This window comes from Carettochelys insculpta, chromosome 24 (genome assembly GCF_033958435.1).
Source record: "Carettochelys insculpta isolate YL-2023 chromosome 24, ASM3395843v1, whole genome shotgun sequence".
In the NCBI taxonomy this organism is placed as follows: Eukaryota; Metazoa; Chordata; order Testudines; family Carettochelyidae; genus Carettochelys; species Carettochelys insculpta.
The window spans coordinates 15,421,766-15,446,999 of NC_134160.1; the positions used below are offsets into that span (position 1 = coordinate 15,421,766).

Genomic DNA, 25,234 nt, shown 5'->3' on the forward strand with positions numbered 1-25,234 from the left:
GAGGGAGAGACCCATCCCTCGTTACTAACAGTCCCTGGGTTGCATTGTCTCCAGGGCATGGAGGGTCGGTCACTCCCATAGGCATCTGCAGAAGCATGACTAAGAGGGCTCCAGACTGGCTAAGAAAAGTCAATCATAAACCCTTCCGCCATCATATATGCCCATGATCCTGCAGCTCCAGACCAAGTCAGGCTGCTGGTCCTTTGCCCACCCACACACAGACTAATGGACACCCCATACCATGTCTCCTCGGGGCCCCACTACCCAACCCTGGCCGGGTTTCACCTGTGTTTCTGTAGCCCACAACCACTGCACTGTCTCTGACTAGCCTGGTGAGATCAACAGAGTTCAGGGGTCAGTGGTTAAGCCGGGGAAGTAAAGTGGGACAGGGGTGGGCAAGCCGGGCTCTGGAGATCATCTCCGGGCAACATGAAGGCTCTGGCAGGCCAAGCCTCACCCGTTTGGAGACTGAGCTCCCTTGCCTACAGCTGTGAATTAGACTCCATTCTGTACTCCACTCTGGTGCCTCTTCAGCTCTCTCCAACCAGCCCTGACCTGGGGCCAAGGAGGGGCTGGGATGAGGAGAGTTGTAGGGGGACCTGTTTGTGACACCCGGAGAAGGACCCAAGGGAGGTTTCTCACCCAAGGCCCCGAACGGGCCCGATCTTCACTCCCCGCCTCCAAGAGTCATTCCTGCACCTGCAGCAGCGAGCAACGGCGTTTGGAACCCAGCACACTGCCACTTTGTTACACAGCCCCGCACCGCCACCCACCCTGCAGGGAGCAAACCCAAAGCAGCTGCGCTCAGCCATTCCTCTCCACGCTCCCAACGCGCACAAACAATAGACACAAGCTGGCGACCGCAGGCCAGCTGGGGATCTGGCAGGAACATGCTGTGCTGGGATGAGGAAGAGACACCCGACCTGCTACTACCCCACAGAGCAGAACTTCGGGGCCATGGCTCCACAAGGCTGTCTCAGAGCCAGCCAGACGTAGGCCCCTCCCAACACTGTGTCACAACAGGATGGCGACGTTTGGATTCAGTGCAATGCTGCTGATTCAAGACACCACATCCCACCCCCACCTCCCAACATCCTCGGTGACCCACGAGCTTTGAGTCACCCCAGACAGTCCGAACCTGGAGCCTTGACTCAGCCCTTCCACCATTGCACAACGCAGGCCAGGATTTAGGGAGCCGGGGACCACTTCTGTGCTTAACATGGTGCAGTCTCTGGACAGCAGCTATCAGGAATCTGTGCACCCCTGCACATGGCTGTGCCACTGGTGCACTTGTGAGTCAACCGCCAGGCCTCATGCCTGGGGGGCACACGTCCCATGGCTCCCACAACTGCTCCAGACTGGATGCAATCATATTCCCCTAGCCCATGATTCCCTGGGATCTAGCCCATAATTCCCGCGAAATCCAAAAACCCTACCAATTGCCCAGCGAGCCCAGACAGGTGAGCTGCTTCCATAGGAACTGACCAGTTTGTGATCTCACCCTGCAGCAGGGGGCTGCCCCCAAAGGAATTGCTGAGCTATCAGAGGCTGAAGAGAGCTGGCGGGGAGCATCGGGTGCAACCCGCAGGGAGACAGCACCAAGCACACGGCTGCCGAGGGCCGTGGCTGCAGCACACATGCTCACGCAGCACTCTGGGCCAGGCTCACTAGCCCACAACTGTGTCACTTGACTGTGCTAGTCAGCCAGAGGGGCCCACGTAGAAAGAGACCATTACAGCCGGCTGCCAAGCCCTGTCTCTTCTTGGGCATGAGAGGCACTCCAAGCCCTGGCAAAGAGCTCAGTCTCCCAAGGCAGGCTGAGGTGGGTAACAAGGGGGGCACGTCAGGGTTTTGTTTGAGAGCCACAGCCATCAGACCTGAGCTTGGCCAGCGTTAAAGAACCATACAGGAAGCTGGAGCCAGGGAGGAGGGTGAAGCAGAACGGTGGTGAGATCGTTTACAACCAGCCTCTGAGTGAGCTGAAAAAACCCACCGCGCAATGCTGAAGAAGGACCCAACGCTTGGCCCTTCCGTCCAACGCCAGCCCCCTAACAGGGCTCCTCTGAGAGCTGAGCCCAGTTCCAGCCATCTCCTTGCACCACCCACACACCGGAGTGGGGGCTCCCGGGGCCCTCCCGCCAGCGCAGATACAGTGACCTAACAGAGCTGTTAGTTAAACCAAGTCTGCCACCGGTCAATAGCGAGGCGGGCTCTTCAGCTGAATGGGTTTGGTATTGAGACGCAGCAGGAGCATCCCCCGGGCTGTAGGGCGGGCAGGTGGCTGCTGCACGGTGCCTACAGCCCCTCCCTGCCCGTGCAACGTCTGGGGCACTGGCGTCATGGGGGGGAAAGTGGCATGTGCCTCTCTGGAGACAGAGGGGTGGGATCCGCCGCCTCCCTGCTCCAGGGACATCCGAGGAGCCCCAAACGTGGCTCTGGTCCCTAAGGCCCCAGGTCTCCCCGGGGGCGGAGGCTGACGCTCTCCCCGAGCCGGACCTCAGCCTGTCCGTGCCCAGGAGGCTGTCCCGGGCCCGGGCCCGGGCCCGTTTCCTGGCCAGGAGCCAGGCGGGGCGGGGGGAGCAGAGGGAAGCGCCGCGGTCGGTCGCTCCCCCCGCGGGGGCAGCCTGGGGGCGCCTGTCACCCGCGCCGGGCCGGGGACCTGCGGGAGCGGTGGGGGGGACGGTGTCCTTCTCCGGGGGGGGGGGGGCACCGCGGCTGCAGCCCGGGCCGGGCGGTGCAGAAGCTCCCGCCGCCCCCTTCCCCGCACCACCTGCTGCGCCGGCAGCCCCCGGCCCCGCCCCGAGCCGCCGCGCCGGGGTCCGGGGCAGGGCGGAGCCCACCCGGCGGCTGCCCGGGCCGGCAGGGCCCAGCGCTCCGGCAGCAGCGCCGCGTTGCGCCGCCCGGTGGGCCAGAGCCGGCAACTTTCCGCCCCCGCCCCCGGCAGCGCCAAGGCCGCGGCGCCAGGATCCCCCGCCCCAGCCCGGCTCCCCGGGGACCTGCCCGCGCCCCCGCCCCCGCCAGGCCACTTGTTCCACCCGCGCCGCGCCGCGACCCCCAACTTTCCGCGGCGGCGCCTCCCCCGCAGCCCGGGGCCATTCGCCGCCACGAAGCCCAAAGGCCCCGGGGTCACTCACCAGCGCAGCGTGGCCGGCCAGGAGCAGCAGCAGCGCCAGCCGAGGCATCGTCCTGCCGGGCGGCGGGGCAGGGGGCGACTCTCCTTTGTTCCCGGCGCACCGGGGCGGGCGCGCGGCTGCTGCCGGCGGGGCTGGGGCTGCGGGCGCTGCGCAGAGGCCAGCCGGGCTGTCCGGCTCCCGGTCGCGCTGTCTCCTTCCTGCCCGCCGGCCCCCGGCTCTGCCTGCGAGCATCAGAGCCGTCCCTCGGCAGGAAACGTGCGCTCCTGATCCGCCTCCATCCCTCCCTGGCAGGCGGGGAGGGGAGCGCGGGAGGACGGAGAGATTGCAATGCCCCCTACCGTAGGCTGCGCCGCCGCCTCTCCCCGGCCTGGGCAGCCAGCGGTGTCCGGACCCCGCCCCGGGCTGTGCTGACAGGGGTCCTGGGGCCGCAGGGGAGCAGCCCCAGGGAGCAACACAACGGGCACAAGGTGTATCACACCCCGCGAGGCCTGCACACGGCCCTGCACGCACACCCCCCCGCAGGAACGCACACATAGCGCTAAACACACACACCCCACAGGTATACACACATAGTGCTAAACACACACACCCCACAGGTACACACACACACACAGGTATGCACACATAGCTCTAAATACACCCCCCCAGGTACACGCACATGCACACACAGCCCTACACACACACCCTGCAGGTATGCACACATAGCTCTAAATACACACACCCCACAGGTACACACACACACACACAGGTATGCACACATAGCTCTAAATACACCCCCCCAGGTACACGCACGCACACACACAGCCCTACACACACACCCTGCAGGTATGCACACATAGCTCTAAATACACACACCCCACAGGTACACACACACACACACAAGTATGCACACATAGCTCTAAATTCACACACCCCCAGGTACACACACACACACAGAGCCCTACACACACACCCTGCATGTATGCACACATAGCCCTAAACACACACACACACACACACACACAGCCCTACACACACAACCTGCACAGGCATGCACACATGGCCCTATATATACATCCCACAGGCGTGTTCCACCAACTATGCACACACAGCCCTACACACACAGAGAGCCCTACACACACACATGCACACACACAGAGCCCAACACAAACACCCTGCAGGCATACACACACAGCCCTACACTCACACACAGCGCAGGCATGTAGGTGTAACCCACACACCTAGGGGGTGGGTCACTCTCCCATGTAGTGGCACCTCCACCAGGAGTACAGTGGGGCGCTGAGAGACTCCCCTGCATGTGATGGAAATCAATGCAGGATGCGGGGGCAGCTGCACTCCTACTTCCAGCACCGACGAGAGGTAGGCACGCGACACAGCCTCACACTCAGCACTGCCCTCTACTGGTCCCCTTCACGTTGTTTTTCCCATTCTTCAAAACACTGGAGACGAGGGCCTCAGTCCTGCTGTTGCCGCTGCCTGGCCTTCCGGAGCCTGGAGCGGAGCCAGCAGAAGCTAGAGAGGGTTTGGAGTCCAAGGCGCTCCATCCCATCTCTTTGGTTTTTAACTCTAGCCAAGGGCCAATGACTGGGAGCTGAAGCCAGGCAAATTCCAGTGGGAGGAAGGCACCGATTCTTAACAGTGAGCTGGAGGAAGCAGCGGAGCAAACGCCCATTGGCAATGTTGGCTCCTGCATCTCTTGCCTTCACGCCCAGGCTGGCTGCCTTTCTGGACGGTGTGCATTAGCCAAGCCCAAGTTGGGGGCTCAGCACCAGGCAGGCTAAGGCTGTGGAGTTCTTTACTTCTGTGACTAGGGTTATTGAAGCATGACCAGAACCAATCTGCAGGAGCCTACGTGGGAAGAAGGATGCCTAGGCCCTGCTCCAGCAGGATGAGAACCTTGCACAGTAAACCACATGTAGTTGTGTCTGCGTCCGGAGAGGGAGCTGGTGCCGCTGGGTCTTGAATGGCTGCCAGGGGCTGCCAGAGTTGGGCTGGATAATCAAAAAGAGAGTGCTGGAGTGGGTGGGTGGGGTCAGCCCCCCCAGGGAGGGCAGGGGAGTGTTCCCTAGCAGGGTGCATGTGGCTGTCAGAATCCAGTACATATGTCAGTGGCGGCCCCATGGGAGCACAAGTGGGGCTCAGGGGTCATCTGGCAAGTAAGAAACAGGGCTGGGTGCCCTGCAGAGGTGCAGTCACTTTGTACCTTAAGAATATCAAGCTGTCCTTTGCCAGGGGTCTTGGGAAGCCCTAGCAAAGCGCCTCCTGAGCATTCTCCTCTTCGTCCCAGAGGTCTGGGTGTGAAATCTGTAACCAAGCTCTTTCCAAGCCCAGACGTGTACTGGGCAGATTGTGCTTGCTCAGCTAACACACTGTAAACAGCAGTGACAACAAGAAGTCCTGTGGCACCTTATAGAGTAACAGATATTTTGGAGCATACGCTTTCGTGGGCAAAGACCCACTTCATCAGATACATCAGTGGCCACTCGTGCATCTGATGAAGCAGGTCTTTGCCCACGAAATCTTATGCTCCAAAACATCTGTTAGTCTACCAGGTACCACAGGACTTCTTGTTGTTTTTGAAGATACAGGCTAATCCATCCACCTCTCTGATACAAACAACAGGGGTGCTGCACTGTCTGTGTTGCTGGTTTTAGCAAACTAGCATGAGTCTGCCTACCCACAAGGCTGAACTTCACCTCGGCACTTCTCTAGCCAGCTGGGGAAGGGAGACAAATTGCGGTTTATTCTCAGTAAGCTCAACACAGAGTGGGTTTCCTCTCCCACTGTGATCACAGCTGCATGTAGCATGTATGTGTGTAACATGGAGTAGGCTGCACAGCAGGGTTCCCTGTAAGCTGAGCTCTTGGAAGGGACCCCCAGAGAGATTCAGGTGCTGCCCAGCTGATTATCAGAGCACCCACAGCTGGCAGCTAACACATTTGGTGCATAACAGCAACTGGCCACTACTGGCCATTCTTTGTTAGGGGCCGCTTGGCCATCCCCAGCCACCATATACCAGCATGTCACAAGTGGCTCCTCAAGGAGAGCTTGGTGGAGCCTCTGAGCTGTCTCGCTCATCAACAGAAGTTGGTCCTATAAAAGAGAGTCTTTCCCCAAACTGGTCTCAGACGTGTGCCCTGACAATCTCCAGCTTGGACAGCAGCAGCCCAATGGATGCAGGGAAAATTCACAGGCTCTCAGTTAAAAGCCACCAGAGATGTCACACATCTTTCACAGACAAAACCTTCACTGTTATAACAGTGCTTGTGTGCACAGCTGCCTGGCATCTGCCTACCAGAATTTCCCTCAGGCTCCTTTTTCAATCCAATTAAAAGATTCTAGTGTGATGCTAAATTCACATTCACCTCAAACCCCACCTTCAACACACACAAACACTTTGGGGTGGGGGGAAGAAATATTATCATTCCCATTTTATAGATGGGGAAACTGAGGTACAAAGCAATCACATGACTCGTCCCAAATCAAACAGCATCTGTGGCAGAACTGAGCATTGCATTAAACTCTCCCAAAGTCCAGTTTGGTGCCTTAACTACAAGTTCAAAGATGTCCCTGCCCCTCCCTTTTCCCATCTGTAAAATGGAGCTAATAGCTAGGGGATGTGAGAGCTGTAACAATGCATTCATTCCTCTGCGCACAGCCCTTGGGGCACCTAGGCTAACAAGTGCCTAGTTTTATCGTTGTCAGGTGGTCTGCAGTATCTTTGTTTAAAGAGAAGAAAATTTGATTTAGTTCCAGAAGGGATGTGGCGATATATGATAAGCTGGTAGCACAAGGAAGGGATATAAATGAGCTGTGTAAAAGAAACAGCTAATTCCTTGGAATGGATTTCACACACTTCCTGTGAAAAGCCTAAAGATATCCTTCCATTACCATAGAAAAGAAAATGGGATCTTCATGCAAAGCTTTGTTAAATGAACTCTCCAGAAGCAGGGAGGTGATCAGTGGAGACCTGGGGAGAAGGTGTGTTGGGAACTTGGAGGCTCTTTACCTTGGTCTGCAAAGGTGGAGCAACCCCCCCCAGCTCCTGCTGGAGTCAATGGGAGCTGCAGGTTCTCAGCCTCTGGGAACCTGACCATCCTCAGATAGGAACCAAGCTTTGGGAACTGACGTTTGAGAACCACGTGTGGAAACCTAGATAACAAGAGCATTATGGAATGGTGGAAATGTAGGGCGGACGCAGTCTCAAGAGAGCAGCCAGTGCACCCCCACTGGGCTGTAGAGAGCAAGGCAGAGCTGGGCGCAGATGTAACCCACCCACCAAGGAGTGTGGCTCACTGTCCCATAGAGTGGCACCTAGACCACTTCCACAGAGAAAGAATGAGTTTCCTCTACAGTCTGAGCTGAGAGGCAGCTGGTTTTCAGCTCAACCCATACAGGCTCCTGCACTGAACTCCAGAGGTCCCAGTTTTGAGTCTGCCTATGGACAGTTTCAGAGACCAGGAAGGATAGGGAGCAGGGAATCCTGGAAGCACTGAGCCAGGGCATGGAGCATGGGAGCCGTAAAATTCCAATAGCCTTTCAGAGCAGGGCTCCATCCATTCCAGCACTGACCTGATCCCTCCACCCACACGTTTACCTGGCCTTGGGGCTCCCCTTCTCTCTGCGGTCAGCAGGCTAAGGCAGATGAAGTGCCCAGGCGGCAGTCCCTGGCCTCTTTCTCCTTCCCTGGAGCACAGAGCCAAGGCACACAGAAGGTCCATGTTCGGCAGGGAAAGAAAGGGTTATATGTCAATCTGTTAGCAAAGCATGCTGGGAAGAGAGGTGGCAGAGCCTGGAGTCCCAGGTGGAACAGCAGGTGCATGTGTCGTCCTAGGTGCTGTAATAGCTTGGGCAGCAGCGGGCAAAGGAAGAGAATCCAGAATGCTAATTGCTTGGACTAGCTGATGCTTGGTGAGTTCTGTGGGCTGGCAGAGCTCGAAGCAGGGACACTGGCTTCAGTCTAAAGAGGACTCAGAGAGGCAAGGGGTCATATCACATCCAAGGTCATACAGCCACTCTTGGGCAGAGCCGGACTAGGACCCCAGCATCCAGGTTCCCACTCGCCCTAGCGCAGCTCTGCATGTTGCATACAAACCCTCTAGGTCGTCGAACACAGTTATCAAAGCATGGTGTCTTCTCCCAGCACAGTGCTGCCCAGCTGCAGAGCTCAGCCAGGCAAGCTTCAAGCCACTTACTCAAAAACCTGGGTCCACCTCGTCTCAGGCCACGGGCTGTCAGCCCAGCATGCTGCAGGGCCCGGCTGTGCAGAGGAAAGGAGCAGAGGTGGTTTAGACTGAGGGGTGGACTGGTCTGGGGTTTAAACAGTGGCAGGGCCCCATGGCTGGGTTAACCCCTCTGGGGAGGAGCACAGTATCTTGGCAGCATTGAGGCTCTGAGAACAGTGGGCCACCTCCTCCCTGCTGCACACCTGCCATTTACTTTCATGCTCCAGCATCTCTGCACATGATGGTAACAGCTCCTGGGCAGGAGCACAGGCAGGCCTGTGCCACACTGACATGAGGGTGTGAGGTGCAGCCTCTTGGACCTGTGCCCATGACATGCTCCTACCTAGTGGGATGTGTGGATCCCTCCCTGAAAGGGCTCTTGCTTCCTTTAAGGAAGGTGCCAGTAGTGTGTCCTCACAGCAGTGAAGGAACGAGGCAGATCCCGCCCGGGGGAGGCTTTCTGTGAACACAAGATCACCTGGGACAGAACTTTCCAAAGGCACCAAAATAAGTGGCCAAGTTTTTTCAAGAGCTCGCCCTCTGCGGGCTGGAAATCTGGCTCTCGAGTACATTTTCCCCTTCAACCCCAACTTGGCTGAGAAGTTCAGCAGGGGGGTCTCCAGCCACCCCAGTGAGGGAGCTGGTTCTCCAAGCACTTTATAAACATCAAAGGATTAAACGTGCAACTGCCCGGAAAGGTGCACTTACCCCCCCCGGCTCAGTGCAACAGCCACCTGGCTGGGAGACAGACTCAGAACCCAGCATCCCCAGCTGCAGTGTGAGTACAGAGCAGTTACTAGGCTCTCCCTTAGCTAGCAGTACCATGTGCACCAGTGCAGGTCAGACTGCTGCGTTCCCAGCCCGTGAAGGCGCTCTGCTCCCATTGCCGGAGAGGGGTGCTAGCATGCTCTCCTCTGCTGATAGTAAGTTAATAATCCCAAAGCAGGGCTGGCCCGTGGGCGGAGGGGACGAGGAAGCCCAGCACGGTGCATGTTTATCCTGTACTTGCACTAGGTAATTATGGCACCTCACCTGGGCACCTGCCCTTGCAGCTGTGGGGTGGAAAGTTGCTGGAGGGGAGGAGGGGGATTGCGCTATGCCCAGGCTGGCTGGAGCAGGGCACACACTTCCATCTGATAAAGCCCAATCCATTTTGCAGGGGGCCCTTCCCTAAACCCCTTTAGCCCAGACAGGAATGTGTGGAGTGGGTGCAGATAACCTCTGGAAAGCCTCGTGTGCCTCCTGCTCAGCAAGCGGCTGAGGTGGTGTCTGTGGGTAGCTTCACACAGTCACGGCAGAGCTTGCAGAGGCCTGGTGCAGCTCATTACACTATGAGGATTAATGACGTTTTCAGGAATGGAGCCATTGCTCTTCTCCCTGGGGCTGTGGAAAGGATTCCCTTCCCCCACCTCTGCCCCCATTCATTTTGCAGCCCTCTGCACAGCTAATGATCTCTCTCTGAGTCTGATACCAGCCAGGAGGTTGAGCGCTGCCAGTGGAGGAGGCTGCTAAAGCCTCCTCCAGGGCAGCGCTAAGCCGCACGCCAACCGGAGACAGGGCTGACACAGATCCTCCCCACCCACCGTCCTGAAACCCCGTGGCCAGGCCACCCTTCATGGCTCAAGCCCCTTAACAACAGAGCAATGAGCCACGCCAACAACTAGTAAATCAGGGGAGCGCCTAGGGCTGGGCTGAGGGCCAGGGGCTCCGGCCTACAGCCCCAGGATGCCAGGAAGGCTTTGTGTTCTGCATATGGTACCTTCAGATTGCTGAGCACTGTCCCCGAATGCAGCATCCTGGGGCCACCTTGGTCTAGAGCAACCTGCTGCCAAGAGGATGTGCACACTGTGCTCCCCCCTCCCCCCCCAGCTTTCACATTTTCACCTCCTTTCCTTTCCACTAAAAATAATGTCTTGGGCCATCACCGAGTATTGCAAACATGACCCAAGCCGCCCCCGCCCACCCGCCAGTGACTCCAGGTATTGCAAATCTCAGGGTGGTTTTTGGGGCACATTCTTTGACCAATGGGCCCTTTGTTCACAGCTGCTCATGACCTTCTTCTCGGCCCCGCAGAGGTGGATGTGGCACACCATGAAGGCAGTGAGGGTGGCAGTAGCTGATGGGCAGTGGTTCCCAGATGGTTTCCCCATGCTGATTCTAGAACAGGGTTCTTGGCATGACCAGGCCCCTGGGTGAGAGCCAGAGGTGCCTAGACATCACCAGCCTGGGGCCTGGGCATGGCAGTGCCTGGCCCTCAGCTGCCTAGAAAATCACAGATGCAAAATCTGAGCGTGGGGCCCAACTCCTATGCAATGAATCGGGGGAGAAAGGCACATAGATTTTCATGATGAGTCAGTTGATTTAAACTACACAATTACCTTATCTTGAATTACAGTCTAGTAAAATTATTGCAGCCTCCAACAAGCCGTCTAAAGTAACGTCCCAGCGTGAAGACCTTATGTCTCACAGTAGCTTTCTGGATGAAACTGTTAGCAACCACGTTTACGTGTAGGTCCCCTGGTATTGTTTTGGTGCCCAGGAAGGACAGCTACATTACTCAGCTGTGTCTGTCCCGTTGGTGACTGGAGATCATTTTTAAGTCTTCTGAAGCTGGAGAAGGAGCTCAGGATGACACAGTGAGAAGGGTTCTTATGGTCTGCAGAGGACTCCAAGAGCTCTTTCCTGAGGGTAACAGCTAATTTAGGCATCGTCACTGTCTGTGTCTCACTGGGATTCTGTTTTGCCATGTGCAGTACTGTGCATTTAACACTGAATGTCATCCACCATTTTGTTGCCGAGTCGTCCATTTTGGTGAGCTCGCGCTGTGACTCTGCTTTGGGCTTCACTACCTTGAGTAATTTTGTATCATCTGCAAACTGCCCCCTCACAGCTCATCCCCGTCTGCAGCTCCTTCCTGAATACATTGAACAGCTCTGGTCACAGTACAAGCCCTTAAAGGGACCGTTTATTTCCACCCTTTCTTTCCTATCGCTTAACTGGCATGCCTAGGAACGCCTTCAGGATCCTCTGACAAGCCTTGTTGTTATCTTAGGCTACATCTACACTACGACATAAACTCGAATTTATTAAAGTCGATTTCATGAAGCCAAAGTTGAGTGTCTGCACCTGCCCAGAAAGTCGACTTAGTGCATCCCCACTAAATCGCCATAGTTTGACTGTTGCAGCAGTGCATTGTGGGAACCTATCCCAGTTTCCTCAGCACTGGGGTAGTCTGGGTTTCTTTTGCTGGTGTGTGATGGGAAAAAATGCCCCGCAAATGGTTGTGGGCATGTGAGGTCATCTTCCCAGACTGCATTGCCCTTATTCCCCTCCCGTTGAAAGCAAACAGCCATCTTTCATGTCTCTTTCCCTGGTGAGTGAAATGGTTTGAGTCGTTCACATTATGGACTTTGTTCCCAGATGCCTTCTGGGCGCACCCAGCTGACTGAACCTTTTCAGCAGGTTGTTGAACTAGTTTTGCGGCTTGCAGACAAGCCCCCTCCCCACACCACATGGCTAGCCCCTGTCCTACCACACCGTGTGGTGGCTGGGCTGTGGGGACCATCCTTGCAGACAGCAGCTTGTCCTGCCCTGGCAGGGTGAAGGGTCTTCCCTGCACAGGATTTAGCAGGAGAGGCCACAAAACTTTTCTGCATTTCACATTTGTAAGGGGCACCGTCCTGCTGCCAGGCACCACACAGCTGTGGACTAGCCCCTGCCCCACCTCACCCATTGGCAACTGAGCAGTGTGGACCGGGTTTCCACACAGCAGCATGTCCTGGCCTGTGTGGGGAGAAGGCTTCTTCCCTGTGAGAAACTTGTTTTGGCCACTTCACATTTTCCAGAGCTCATTCTTCAAAGCTTCGATCTCTGGAATTTACACCACGTGCCGGGGGGGGCTGCCCCCGACACAGACCTTTCACAGGGCTGCCCTCGGCCCAGGCACACAACTGATTGAACCATATCAACAGATTGCTCAACAGCTTCTGGAGCTGCCCTGCCTGCCCCCACACAAGGCACCATGTACCAGGGGCCTGGCCCCAGGCCACAGAAATGTTATGGGGCTGGCCCCCCTCTCAGGCACCAGTACGCTCCCTTCCCAAATCGTGTGGCTCATGGTAGATTTTCTATGAGGGAATGGAGCTTGTGGGCTCTCCCTCTTTGCTAGAAAAGGTGAGGGAATCACTTCATTCTTTCTTCAACTTTTCTATCTTCTAATGTTTCCTTAACTTTTCCTTCTCTTCTTGAACCACTACTACTTCTGACAGGGGAATGGTTCCTTCCAGCAGCCATTAGACACCCATGTGCTCTGGGATTCTTTCCTTCTTTTCTATTTGGTCCTGGGGAGTCATAACGAGTCTGGAGCAAATACTTCTAACCGTCTCCTCACCTCATGTGGGAGATGTCAGTGCAATGGCCTCCCTGGAGTGTTCCTCAGTTCCGCTCTCTCTCCATTTCTCTCTCTCTCTCTCCCAACTTCAAATCTGGCTCCTTCAGCCAGAAACACCGCCAATACACGGCCACTTTTGCATTGTATCTTCTTTCCTTGGGAATAATATGAAGTCTTTTCCTAGTTGCATGGAGCCCCTTTGTTCCACTTGAGTATCATGGGCTTCAGCTTCTGAAGCCTACCTGTTTGGTGTTTTTTCACCAGGCGAAACTGGTTGAGCAACCTGTTGACAGAATACAGCCAGCTGGGTGCTCTCAGAACACATTTGGTAAGGTTATTTTTTAAAGTGACTGTTCTTTAAAAAGAAACAATGAAGCACAGTCCCAACAGTGACCACATAGAAGTGTAACCACTGCATGGTCGCTGGGGGTGGGGGACTGCCCCTTACCAATATGAAGCAGAGAAAACTAGCTGACCAATCTGTTGAAGTGGTTCAGTCAGCTGAGACTGGGTGTACACACCACTTTTCTTGGGCTTTCCTGCTAAATCCTGTCCTTTTACTGGGACCCCACTCTTTAAATACCCTTCTGAAACCCTGCCCCCACTCATGCATCTGACGAAGCGGGTCTTTGCCCACGAAGTCTTATGCTCCAAAATATCTGTTAGTCTATAAGGTGCCACAAGACTTCTTGTTGTTCTCTAGCCCAGGAACCCCACGCAGGGCAGTACATGCCACTGCCTGCAGACATGGTACACACAACCCAGCAGCCATGTGGTATGTGGAGGCGGGGGGGACTTGATTCTTACCCGGCAGTGCTGGGCATCCCTGGTGTTTCGTTAGTCAGATTCATCCACCCATACAGAAATGAGATCCTGGCTTTCCTGATGGCTCCATGATTGGGCTGTTTTGAGTCCCTGAGAAATCATGGCTAGATGCGATTGTCATGCTGGCCAGAAAGAAAATGAAAAATTGAAATTGCCGGCCTTCTTATTTCCTACTTCCTGCACACCTGGGCCGTGTCCACACTATTCCAAAACTTCAAAATGGCCATGCAAATGGCCATTTCAAAGTTTACTAATGAAGCACTGAAATACATATTCAGCACCTCATTAGAATGCCAGCAGCAGAGGCACTTCAAAATTGCTGCTGCTCACTGCTGTGCAGCTCATCCAGATGGAGTCCTTTTCAAAAGGATCCCAGCAACTTTGAAATCCCCTTATTCCTATCAGCAGAGAATGTCCATTTTGAAGTTCTGGTATAGTGTAGCTATAGCCCTGGAGAGCAGCGGAGGTGAAAAAGGCCAGAACAGACGCATTCAGGGCGTTGTGGGATACCTCTGGAGGCTGACAAAGTCTATTTAAAGTCACACTGTTTCCACACTAGCACTAATTCGACCTTTTAAATTTGAACCTGCAGTTACACTGCGTCAGAGGGGTGGGGCAAGAATGTCGACCTCAGTGCCCATTAAAATCGACCTAAGGGCATTTGCAGTGAAGACAGCCACATTGGAAATCGAGCCAAGGGCCTTAAAATTGGTTTTCTGGTCTAGTGTAGACATGGCCTTAATCACCCCTGTTATCTACAAACTCCCGGCCCTGAGGGCAACACGAGCAGCACAGAATGCCTTGAGACCTGGCGCACCCATGGAGTCAGCACCTGTCTTTGAATATGTCCCTCAGAATGAGACCTGCAGGGTTCCACCCACATGGCCGATGACCCTGGATGGCTCTGCCCGGGCAGGTGCACAGCTCCATCAGCAAAGGCCCTCAGAGGGGACATGTAAGGGATGCACTTTCCTTTGCCCTGGCCCAGGGCATTGCCGTCTTGTGTGGGGCAGGTGAAGACTCAGGTCCATAGCTTTGCTGCCATCAAGTGTTGTAAGGAGAAAAAAAGCTGCACTACCACAACTACTGCTGGCAGATGTTCAAGTGCTGGGGGCCTTTGCGTTTGGCTTCTGAGCTGTGGCTTCTCTGTCAGCAATAATAAAGGTACATATGCACAACACTATGACCACATGTCACACCTCCTTTCACAGGCTGGGCCAATAGAGGATAATAGCTTACTACTGCTAACAGATCATACACTTGCTCCTTCAGCTCAAACGATAGAGGTCTATGTGACGGGTTAGATCACAGAGATCCACTTGTCACTGTCACCTGATGTGCTGATCATACCATTGAGCCCACCTACTTACCCTCTGGGCAACCCACCACCCTGTCCTGCTTGGCCAAAAGCTCTGGTCTACCCCAGCAAAGGCACAGCGTTGGGGTAACAGCCCCTCTCCCCCAGCAGTGCAACACAGTCATTGATAACCTCACACCTCTGGGAGGGCTCAGACACAGGGACTTGGCAGCACCCAGAAGCACAGCCCCAGATAGGGACCAACCCCAGTAAATCAATCTTACTCTGCATAAAACTTTTACACTGAGAAAGCTTATAAAGTTTGCCCCCTTTATCAATGAAAGAGAGTATGCACTGCTGTTGTTTCCCTTCAGATAACAATTATTTACACTGGGTTTGATAACAAAAAGTGATTTTTATTGTAGGATTTAAGTGGTTGCAAGTGGTGACAGACAGATCAAAGTAAATTACTTAGTTAAAATAAACCAAACACGCCATCTAAGCCTAATACGCTCAGGCTGTGTCTACACTAGCTCCCAACTTCAAAGGGAGCATGGTAAGTAGGGTGTCGGGAGATTACTAATGAAGTGCTGCAGTGCATATGCAGCACTTCATTAAGCTAATTCTCCCTCACAGCAACTTTGTAGTGGCAAACTTTGACGTGTCCGCTTGCATGCAGCTGCGGCTAACCCGCCGGTACTTTGAAGTGCCCAGGCTACTCTGAAGTCCCTTTACTCCTTGTAACCCCAGTTTCCTGCTCACTGGCCATTTTCTCCTATGCTGAACTTCCACTTTAGAGGGCACAGCGAGAAGATGTATTCCCAAGAGGACAGACAGCAGTGCAGCAAGGGAGGCAGGGCAGCCTAGTGGACAGGGGTCTGCACTGAGACTCAGCAAAGCTGGGCTCTTTTGCTGAGTCTGCCACTAGCTTGCTTGGTAACCGCAGGAAATTTTCTTCAGTTCTGTGCCTCAGTTTACCCATCAACAAAATGGAGTTAATGTGGCTGCACGCCTTTTCAATGTGCTTAGTGTGGGGCTGATAATAAAGCCAGGTCTTATTATAATTTCACCAGTGCTGAGAGGACTTGTATAGCATTGACAAAGGAGTGTAAAACTCCTTGCAGCTGCTTAGTCCGTGATGTTTTGGGGCAGGGCCCAGTTTTGTGTTCTTCACTGTACAGCAGCTAGCACTATGAGGGAACGACTGAGCTGCATGGCATAGTGAGAGAGGCACATGTCAAAGGCTGCTGCTGGGCAGCAGGGACCCCCTGGGGCTGCCGCCTGCATTGGCAGCACAAGGGCAAGAGCACCCCTGCCCCCATCCCCCAGTGGTGGGAATGCAGCAGTCAGACGTCAGAAAGCATTCGTGGCAAAAAAATGTGGATTTTGAGTCACTTTTGCAAGGGTCCAAATAGCTGCCGTCGGCGTGATGGGACCTGCTGCTGTTCACTAAACCACCGAGATGCTGTGGAAAACCAGAGCTTTTCCAAGGCAGGTTTTCGGTTGGAAAACTGGCTGGTTTTTTAACATCAAGCTTTGCACTTTAAACTACGCAGAGCGGCTCAAAGTGGTCATCCAGGCCTCCCAGCTCCACTGGGCTGCTTCAAGAATGTGCCCATGGTATATGGTCCTGCCATGAGGGCAGGGACTGGACTTGACCTCTTGGAGTCCCTCCGGTTCTAGTATTCCAGGATTCTATGTCACCACCTACACTGCACCTCACTTTCCCCAGCTGTGAAATGGGGGAGGGAGGAAGTTCCCGTCTCCTCGAGGTTTTGGGGAATCCTGGCTTAAGTGATGCCTGCCAATGCCTCCTGCTTGGCCCCTCTCCTGCCTCCGTGTCACTGACAGAATGCTCTTCCCCACTGGTTCTCGCTGGCTGGGCAGTGTAAACTGATCTCACAGCAGCCCAGACGTAGCTGCAGTTCAGTGTAATGAATGTGTTGCTTCACTTTTGTTAAATGCTTTTTGTCATAAGGCATCAGGAGGGTGTTGCCTAGTCAGAGGCTTTGTGAATTGCTAATGAGGGTTTCAGAAAGTTCCAGCTCCTGGAGTCAGGTGATCAGGTGAGTTTCACTGCAATGATTTTGAGGTCAAAAATGAAGTTGTCGATCTTTGCAGTACAAGGTAAATGCTGGAAAACATGACCCACAAAAGGCCCTGATGGAGATACACACACTCAATGCTTACTAATTAAAACCCTAACCCTCCCCCCACAATTCTAAGCCAAGCTGCTGATTTCTGAGGCCTCACTCACAAGCACCTGCCCTAACCGCCAGGCAACATTCCCTCTCCCTAGCGGTCCCTAAATACACATCACAGTCTGCACTCACCTGCCTCCTCTTGCCCCCACCCCACCCCCGTTCCCTTCCTGGCCCTCAAAATGGACCAGCAGGGAGAGAGGGAGGGAATTGCCCCCAAGGCAACTGGCTGCCTTGGAATCAGCCTGTGAGACACAGCCCCTGTGGCACAGCAGACAGGTGAAGTGGCAAAGGCGCTACAGCTTCTCATTGTCCTAGGCTACAGGAGGCAGGCATGGGCTAGAAGTGAGCAGACGTCCAATCTAACCCTCCCTGGGTGCGGTTCAGTCCCTTACTTCTTCTGTGCTTAAGGGCTAAGGAGAACAATTTATTAACCCCCCCCCGGCAGCGCAATAACCTTTTATCCCCCCCCCCGACTTGTCTTTTCTCCTCTGGACCGTCTGCAGCCTGGCCCACGATGCAGTGCCCAGAGCTGGGCGCAAGGCACAAAGTCTACTTATGGCCTTAGCAGCGCTGAGCAGTCTGCGAGATCCCCCTGTCTTGCCCACAACACTCGAGCTAATACAGCCCAGAACAACCGTCCTGCCCCTTGCTTTTTGCAGTGTCACACTAGAGAGTCACTTTAACTCCCGGCCCCTGTCTGCAGCGCGCCTTCCTAGGCAGGCATTTCCCACATGGGCAACAGACTGTGTCTTCCTCAGTGGCGCACTTTGCATACGTGCTGCTTGAATTTCACCATTTAATTACAGATCGTTTCTCCAGTTTGTTGCGGTCCTGTTGAATTTTACTCCTGGTCTCCAAAGCCCTCGCAGCGCTGCCCACAAGGGCACTGGTTTGGCAGGGCAGGAGGTGCTGCAGCCACATGTACTGGGACATTATTTGTTCTTCTTCCTGGTCCCCTGATTGTCAGGGAGCGAAGGGAAAGTACACAGCTTATGTGACTCTGCCCCCTCCTTTCACCTGCTGGAAGTGAGGGGAATACACACACATTGTGCATTTTCCCCTCGCTCCCCAATAGACAGGGGAAGAAGAAACTAAAGCAGCATCCTGGTATGTATGACTCTCCACACCCCTCAAAATGACACCTTTGCCCTCCCAACTCAGTATCGTCTGCACAGTATACACGCAAACTCCCTAACCACCAGCCAAACCATTTATGACGCTGGAGAATGGAATCAGACCCACTACAGAACTCTGAGAGGGTCTCGTCCACATGCCCAGCTGGCTTGAGTGTGAATGCTTGGTAACTATTCTCAAAGTACGATTTTTCCAGCTGGTTGAGCACCTCCCTTAGCACTGGTTCATGGAGGTACCATTAGCCTTGTTTACATCAGAACAGGTCACGTGAGCCAGCATCAAAAGCCTTATGAAGTCAAGATATTTCCCATCTACCCCTTTCCACACATGGTATGTTAACTTCCCAAAGGGGGAGAGTTGGTTGCTTTGACATGATTGCTCTTGACAACGCCACATGTGCACGTCGCACAGGGATTCATCTTAGACTTTTGTAAGTGGCTTAATTTTTGCGAGGGGTCCATTCCTTGTCACGGTGAGGTGGCTTATGTGTCTCGAGCACCCAGAAAGCTAGGCCAGTGGGAGCTACTGCTCCAGGAAGGGTCACCCAAACTGAACAGGTCAAAGGGTAGAGACCAGACAAATATGGATCACCTCTTCCCTATCTGTGAAAAAACACAAGTTACGGAAACATCTACAAAGAAACCCACAACTACACAAGTCTTGGGAGGAGCTGGCGATCTGCTCACATGGGCTACGTCTACACGTGAAGCCTACGTCAAAGTAGCTTATTTCTATGTAGCAACATTGAAATAGGCTATTTCAATGAATAACGTCTACACGTCCTCCAGGGCTGGCAACATCGATGTTCAACTTCGATGTTGGGCAGCACCACATCGAAATAGGCGCTGCGAGGGAACATCTACACGCCAAAGTAGCACACATCGAAATAAGGGTGCCAGGAACAGCTGCAGACAGGGTCACAGGGTGGACTCAACAGCAAGCCGCTCCCTTAAAGGGCCCCTCCCAGACACAGTTGCACTAAACAACACAAGATCCACAGAGCCGACAACTGGTTGCAGACCCTGTGCCTGCAGCATGGATCCCCAGCTGCCGCAGCAGCAGCCAGAAACTCTGGGCTAAGGGCTGCTGCACACGGTGACCATAGAGCCCCACAGGGGCTGGAGAGAGCGCGTCTCTCAACCCCTCAGCTGATGGCCGCCATGGCGGACCCCGCTATTTCGAAGTTGCGGGACGCGCAATGACTACATGGTCCCTACTTCGACGTTGAACGTCGAAGTAGGGTGCTATCCCCATCTCCTGATGAGGATAGCGACTTCGACGTCTCGCCACCTAACGTTGAAGTTAACTTCGAAATAGCACCTGACGCGTGTAGCCGTGACGGGCGCTATTTCGAAGTTAGTGCCGCTACTTCGAAGTAGCGTGCACATGTAGACACGGCTATGGAGTATGAAGCATGGCAGGGAAAGCCGAAAGGAAGCTGTCCTGCAGATGACCCTTCTCTCTCCCTGGACAACCACTCAGTTTGGTACATGGAATGTTTCGACCATGTATTAAGTGGGGAAGACACCACAGATTGCAGTGGAGATGAAACAGTACAAGCTTGTACTTTGGGGCTTGTGTGAGACAAGATGGACACAATCAGGGCAGCTACACCTGGCAACAGGTGAAACCCTCATCTATCAGGACATGGAGAAGAGGGCGCACCCCAAACAGAAGGTGAGGGCTTGATGTTATCAAGGGAGAGGTATCTGGTGCTTTAATGGAGTGGACAGCGGTATCATCACACATCATCACAGCCAGATTCTGCACCAACCAATGAAGCAATTGAGCAATGTAACACAGATGTCTATGAGAAACTACAAAGTGTGGTGAACCAGAAAGCAAAGAAGGATATGTTGATTTTGATGGGCGACTTCAATGCAAAAATGAGAAGCATAAATACAGGCAAAGAACAGACCATGGGAAAAGAAGGCCTAGGCAACATGAATGAAAATGGAGAGTGTTTCAGTGACTTTTGTTCCTTCAAGGGCTTGGTGATAGGTGGTAGTGTTTTTCCACACAAAAAGATCCATAAGGTCACATGAGTTTCACCAGACCATCAGTCAGAAAACGAGATTGATCATATCTGTACTAGTAGTTCCTTCAGAAGATCGATGCAGGACTTGGTGACCTCTCCAGGTCCCTTCCACTTCTATGAGATAAGTGTGATATGTCTAATGTCAATGCGAGAAGAGGCGCAGATGTAGGTTCAGACCACCATTTGGTCATGAGATAACTCAAGTTCAAGCTCAAGAGGTACACCACAAAAGTGACCAAGCTGGGATTGAGATTCTACACAGAGCAGCTGAATAATTTGAGACAAGAGCCAGTTTCTGAGTGGAGCTGTCCAACCGACGTGTGCTTCTGGCAAACCTCATCCTGAAAGATGCTACCCTGGAACAAATGGGGGAAGACACCAAAACAGCCTGGAAAGAAACCTGTGATAAAACATTGGGAAAGAGGACAAGGCATCACAAAGAATGGACCACAGCAGAAACTCCGAGAAAAGTGAAGGAAGGAAAGAGAAGCACAGTCAGCACCAGCAAAACAAGAACAGCCAAAGTGGAAGCTCAGAGACTGTATTCAGAAGCCAACAAAGAAGTTTAAAAGGCTAAAAATGGGACAAGACGAACTCTGTGGAAAACCTTGCACAACAAGGTGAACAAGCTGCAGGACAGAGAAACTTAAAAGAGCTCTATAACATATCTCAAAATAGATGTGAAGAGTGTGCTCTCAAATGGATGCAAGACCTGGCGTACTAAAATGTCTTTGAATTACAAGCTACTTTCATAAACAGATGCCTGAAATACATCCTTCACATCAAATGGCAAGACTTTCCCACAAATGAGGAGCTTTGGAACAGAGCAGGACAAGAACCAATTGACATTGAACTCAAGAGAAGAGGGTGTTAATGGCTACACCACACTCATGGAAAACCACCATCCAGCATAATCCGTCAAGCTCTCAAAAGGAACCTGCGAGGAAAGTGCAAAAGAAGAAGACCTCAGACAACATGGAGAAGGTTTACTGAGATTGAAGGACAACAACTGGGGTACCCCTGGAGCCAACTAGATGTTTTCCCAAAACAGAGTGAAGTGAAGGTGACATAGCTGACCTATGCTCCACTTGGACTACAAGGAATAAGTAGTAGTAGTAGTTAATTCAGTACTACACAACAGTCTGATTAAAGAATTAGCCCCAGACAGTATCCCTAGGGCACAGGGTAAATAGATTTTGTTTATAGACAGGATGTGGACGCATTGGAGAGGGTCCAGCAGAGGGCAATGAAAATGATTAGGGGGCTGGAGCACATGACCTATGAGAAGAGGCTGTGGGATCTGGGCTTATTTAGTTTGCAGAAGAGAAGGGTAAGGGCGATTTGATAGCAACCTTCAGCTTCCTGAAGCAGGGGTCTAAGGATGATGGAGACAGACTGTTCTCATTAGTGATGGATGGCAGAACAACGAGCAATGGTCTCAAGTTACAGAGGAAGAAATGTAGGTTGTATATTAGGAAAAGCTATTTCCCTATGTGGGTGGTGAAGCACTGGAATGTGTTACCTACGGAGGTGGTGGAATCTTCATCCCTAGAGATTTTTAAGTCCTGGCTTAACAAAGTCCTGGCTGGGATGATTTAGTTGGGGTTGGTCCTATTTGGGGCAGGGGGCTGGACTACACGTCTCCTGAGCTCCCTTCCAGCCCTAGGATTCTATGATTCTATGATTTCAAAATTGGCTAAAACTTACAGCTCTCACAAAGCAGCTGGCAATGGGGGTGGTCATTGACAGGGTGTGTTCCAGAGGAACTCTGCAGGGGTCAGGATGATCCTCCATCAGTGATGCAGAACTAATGAACTGGAGCTATCAAAGTGCTGCTGAAAAAAACCTGTGGGTGCCCGGGAAAGTGGTGTGTGATAATGGAGAGGACAGGGTGCCACACACAGCAATCTGGATCTCTTTGGAAGTGGGGCCCACTTAAACACAAAGCCTTTTCTACAGTCCAATGTAAAGTTGTACATCTAGAACCATGGTCCTACCTGTGGAAGGGGGACTGTACCCTACAAAGCAGGTGACTGTGAGAAGGACTGAGGGGCCAGCAGCAGCTCTACATGGCTTCCAGTGCACAGCCCAGAGAGAAAGGACCTCTGCAATCCTTGCCTGTGTGCACAGGGAGCCCTGAGCAGGAGCACACAAGCTCCCACCCCTGTGCCACCACTAGTGAGCCAGCTGGGAATACTACAACCCCAACTGCTGGCTCCATTTTGAAGAGGAGGGTGATGCATGGAGAGTGCAGAGAGGAGCCACAGAAATGACTTGAAGGCTGGAGAAAATGCCTCATAATGAGATACTTAAAGAGCTCAATCTGTTTGGGGTCTCACCTCTCAAACATCTTGCTGGGGAGGGAGCCCTGGGTCCTAGAGGTCACGTTAATCTAGCAGGGAATGGCAGAGCCAGGCCCCTGGCTGGATGCCGAAGCCAGGCAGATGCAAATAAGTCACCACTGTTTAACAGAGCAAACTCTAATGGGACATGGTGGAGTCAGCATCTCTAGATGGCTTTGAATCCAGGCTGCCTGCCTTTCGGGAGGAGGCTGGTAACAGGAGGTAAATAGAAACCAAAGAAGCAGTCCTGTAGCGCCTTACGGAGGTAGTAGGATGAAAGGTGATAAGAAGAAGTGGAAAGTGCTCTACTTGGAGAGGAGAACCGTCAGTGTCACACATACAGGAGGGGCAGGGCTCCCTAGGAAGGAGAGCTGCAGAAAGAGATCTGGGGGGCCAGAATGGACCACAAGCTAATTATGAGTCACCAGAGTGATGCTGTGAAAAAAAAGCAAATACAGTGTAAATTTTATTCTCTAGCACCTCTGGGGAATGGGAGTGCTGGATAATCATCTGTGCCAGATACTGGAGGAGGGTCCTGGCCCCACTCCACCAGCCCTGCTGCCACTGGTCCCAGCCAGGCAGCCCAGCCTCCCCAGCCCCAGCTGAGAGGCTGGCAGCAGAGCAGATGCCGGTTAGCTGCCAGGTGACTCTCCGAGTGCTGGAGGACATGGCCTTCAGTCTGGGCTGTATTAATTGGAGTGGGGTAAGCAAGACATAGGACATCATTGTTCCACTCTACTGTGCACTGCTCAGGTCTCAGCTGGAGAACTGCATCCCGTTCTGGGCACCACGTTTCAGGAAAGATGTGGGGAAAGTGGAAAAGGTCCAGAGAAGAGCAACAAAAATGCTTAAAGATCCAGAAAACATGAGCTCCGCCTACTGCTCCCTGTAGGCTGTGCACCGGGGCGGCCGCCCAGGAGAGATTCAGGGGCTGCCCAGCTGATTAGCAGAGCACCCACAGCTGCTAGCATGTTCTGCTGCTGGCGGTGCAGAGCCACACATGCCTTGGCACATGACATCTGTTCTGCCTGTGGCTGGGAAAAGGTGGCAGGAACCTGGCTTACGAGGGCAGACAGAAGAACTGGGTGTGTTCCTCCTAGACAAGAGAAGGCTAAGAAGGGACTTGGCAACAAATTTCAAGTACCTAAAACACTATTATAAAAAGGAGGGAGATAAATTGTTCTCCTTGGAGGACAGGACGAGGCACAATGGGCTTAAATTGCAGCAAGGGAGGGTTAGGTGGGACATTAGGAAAACTTCCTGTCAGGGTGGGTAAACACTGGAATAAATTCCTAGCGAGGTTGTGGAAGCTCCATCACTGGAGAGTCTTAAGAACACGTGAGATAAACACCTGCCAGGGTGATACAGATGGTGATCGTTCCGGCCATGAGGGCAGGGGACAGGACTTGATGATCTCTTGAGGTCCCTTCCAGTTCTAGTGTTCTCTGAATCTGTGATTTTGTGCTTTAAGCAAACCACAGGTACTTGGGCTTCATGCAAAGGTAACTGGTTAACAGTTTAATTTCCAGAAGCTCAGACTGGATGTTTGCATGGTCCCTTCTGGCCTTAAACTCTAATGAAGGAAGCAATGGAATGAACCCTCTGGATTCCAAGAATATGCAACGTGGGACAATTAACCAGGCAAATGCCCACTGGCCATTGGTGACTATTAAAACCCTGTGAGGAAGAAACAGTTGGGGGGGTAGGTGTTCTTGTGAGTGAATGGCCAGGCTCCAGCAATGCACAGGAGGCCCCAGCTCAGCACGGCTTGTGAGGCTGCCTGAGCAGTGATTAGCCCAGTGTGCCAGGAGGTGATGAAAAGCCACAGCCACTAAAAATAATTTCCAGGGGCTATGAAGGTGCTGGATTGTATAAGGTGATTTTGGTTCCCTTCTGCTGGCAGCTTTGGCGAGCCTGAAGGAGACGCAGGCCTCTGAACAGTGCATCACCCGCGGGTCCATCTCTCTGTTCCGCGGCACCTCCTGGCCAGGGGCTGCGTGTGGACGTAGCAGGCTGTAAGGATGGGCGCTGGACCAGGGCGACATGTTCTTTGGGCTGCAGCTCCCCCATGTGGCTGACACAAGGGGCCACAGATTCAAGTTATTCCTTGAGAAGCAACGGACACCCCAAGAACTGTTGGCAGATTTGGTTACTGGGCCAACTGCAGGGAGCCCACACCTAGCTAGATTGCACAGACACACTCAGAGCCACTCACGAATCGTCACGCCTTCATGACAGCCCACGCCTGCCCTCCCTCCCATGCAGGTCGTGCACACCATCAATGTGATGCTGCTGCACTAGGTCGTGTGTGTGGGGGATGTGGCCACAACCATTGCAGGATTCGCAGCACTCAGCTTCCCAAACTGGTATGGTGCCTTGGATTGGCTGCACATCCCCATTCGTGGCCAGAACGCAGCACCAGCAGCTACATCAGTAGAAAAGGCTGCCACTTGGTGGTGCTCCAGGTGCTGGTGGACCCAAGGGGACGCTCCATGGACATTTACATGGGGTGGGTGGGCTGGACACATGACACCCATATTTTTTGGAACTCTGGGCTTTGCCACCACATGGCGGCCTGGACATATGACCCACCGAGGGACCTCCCAGTCAGGAACATCATTATGCTCCTCTCCCTGGTGGTGGAT

The 25,234-nt window shown here is 53.4% G+C and overlaps 1 protein-coding gene across 1 annotated transcript in view; it reads right to left on the reverse strand.

The window, feature by feature from the left end:
* The window catches only part of SDC3 (syndecan 3), a 190,047-nt gene extending 186,568 nt beyond the window's left edge, over nt 1-3,479 (reverse strand). The window contains exon 1 of the mRNA XM_074976340.1: nt 3,135-3,479. Within this exon, the coding sequence (XP_074832441.1) occupies nt 3,135-3,365 (231 nt within the window). The 5' untranslated portion in view covers nt 3,366-3,479. The remainder of the gene's footprint in view (nt 1-3,134) is intronic.
* Nucleotides 3,480-25,234: the final 21,755 nt, after the last annotated feature.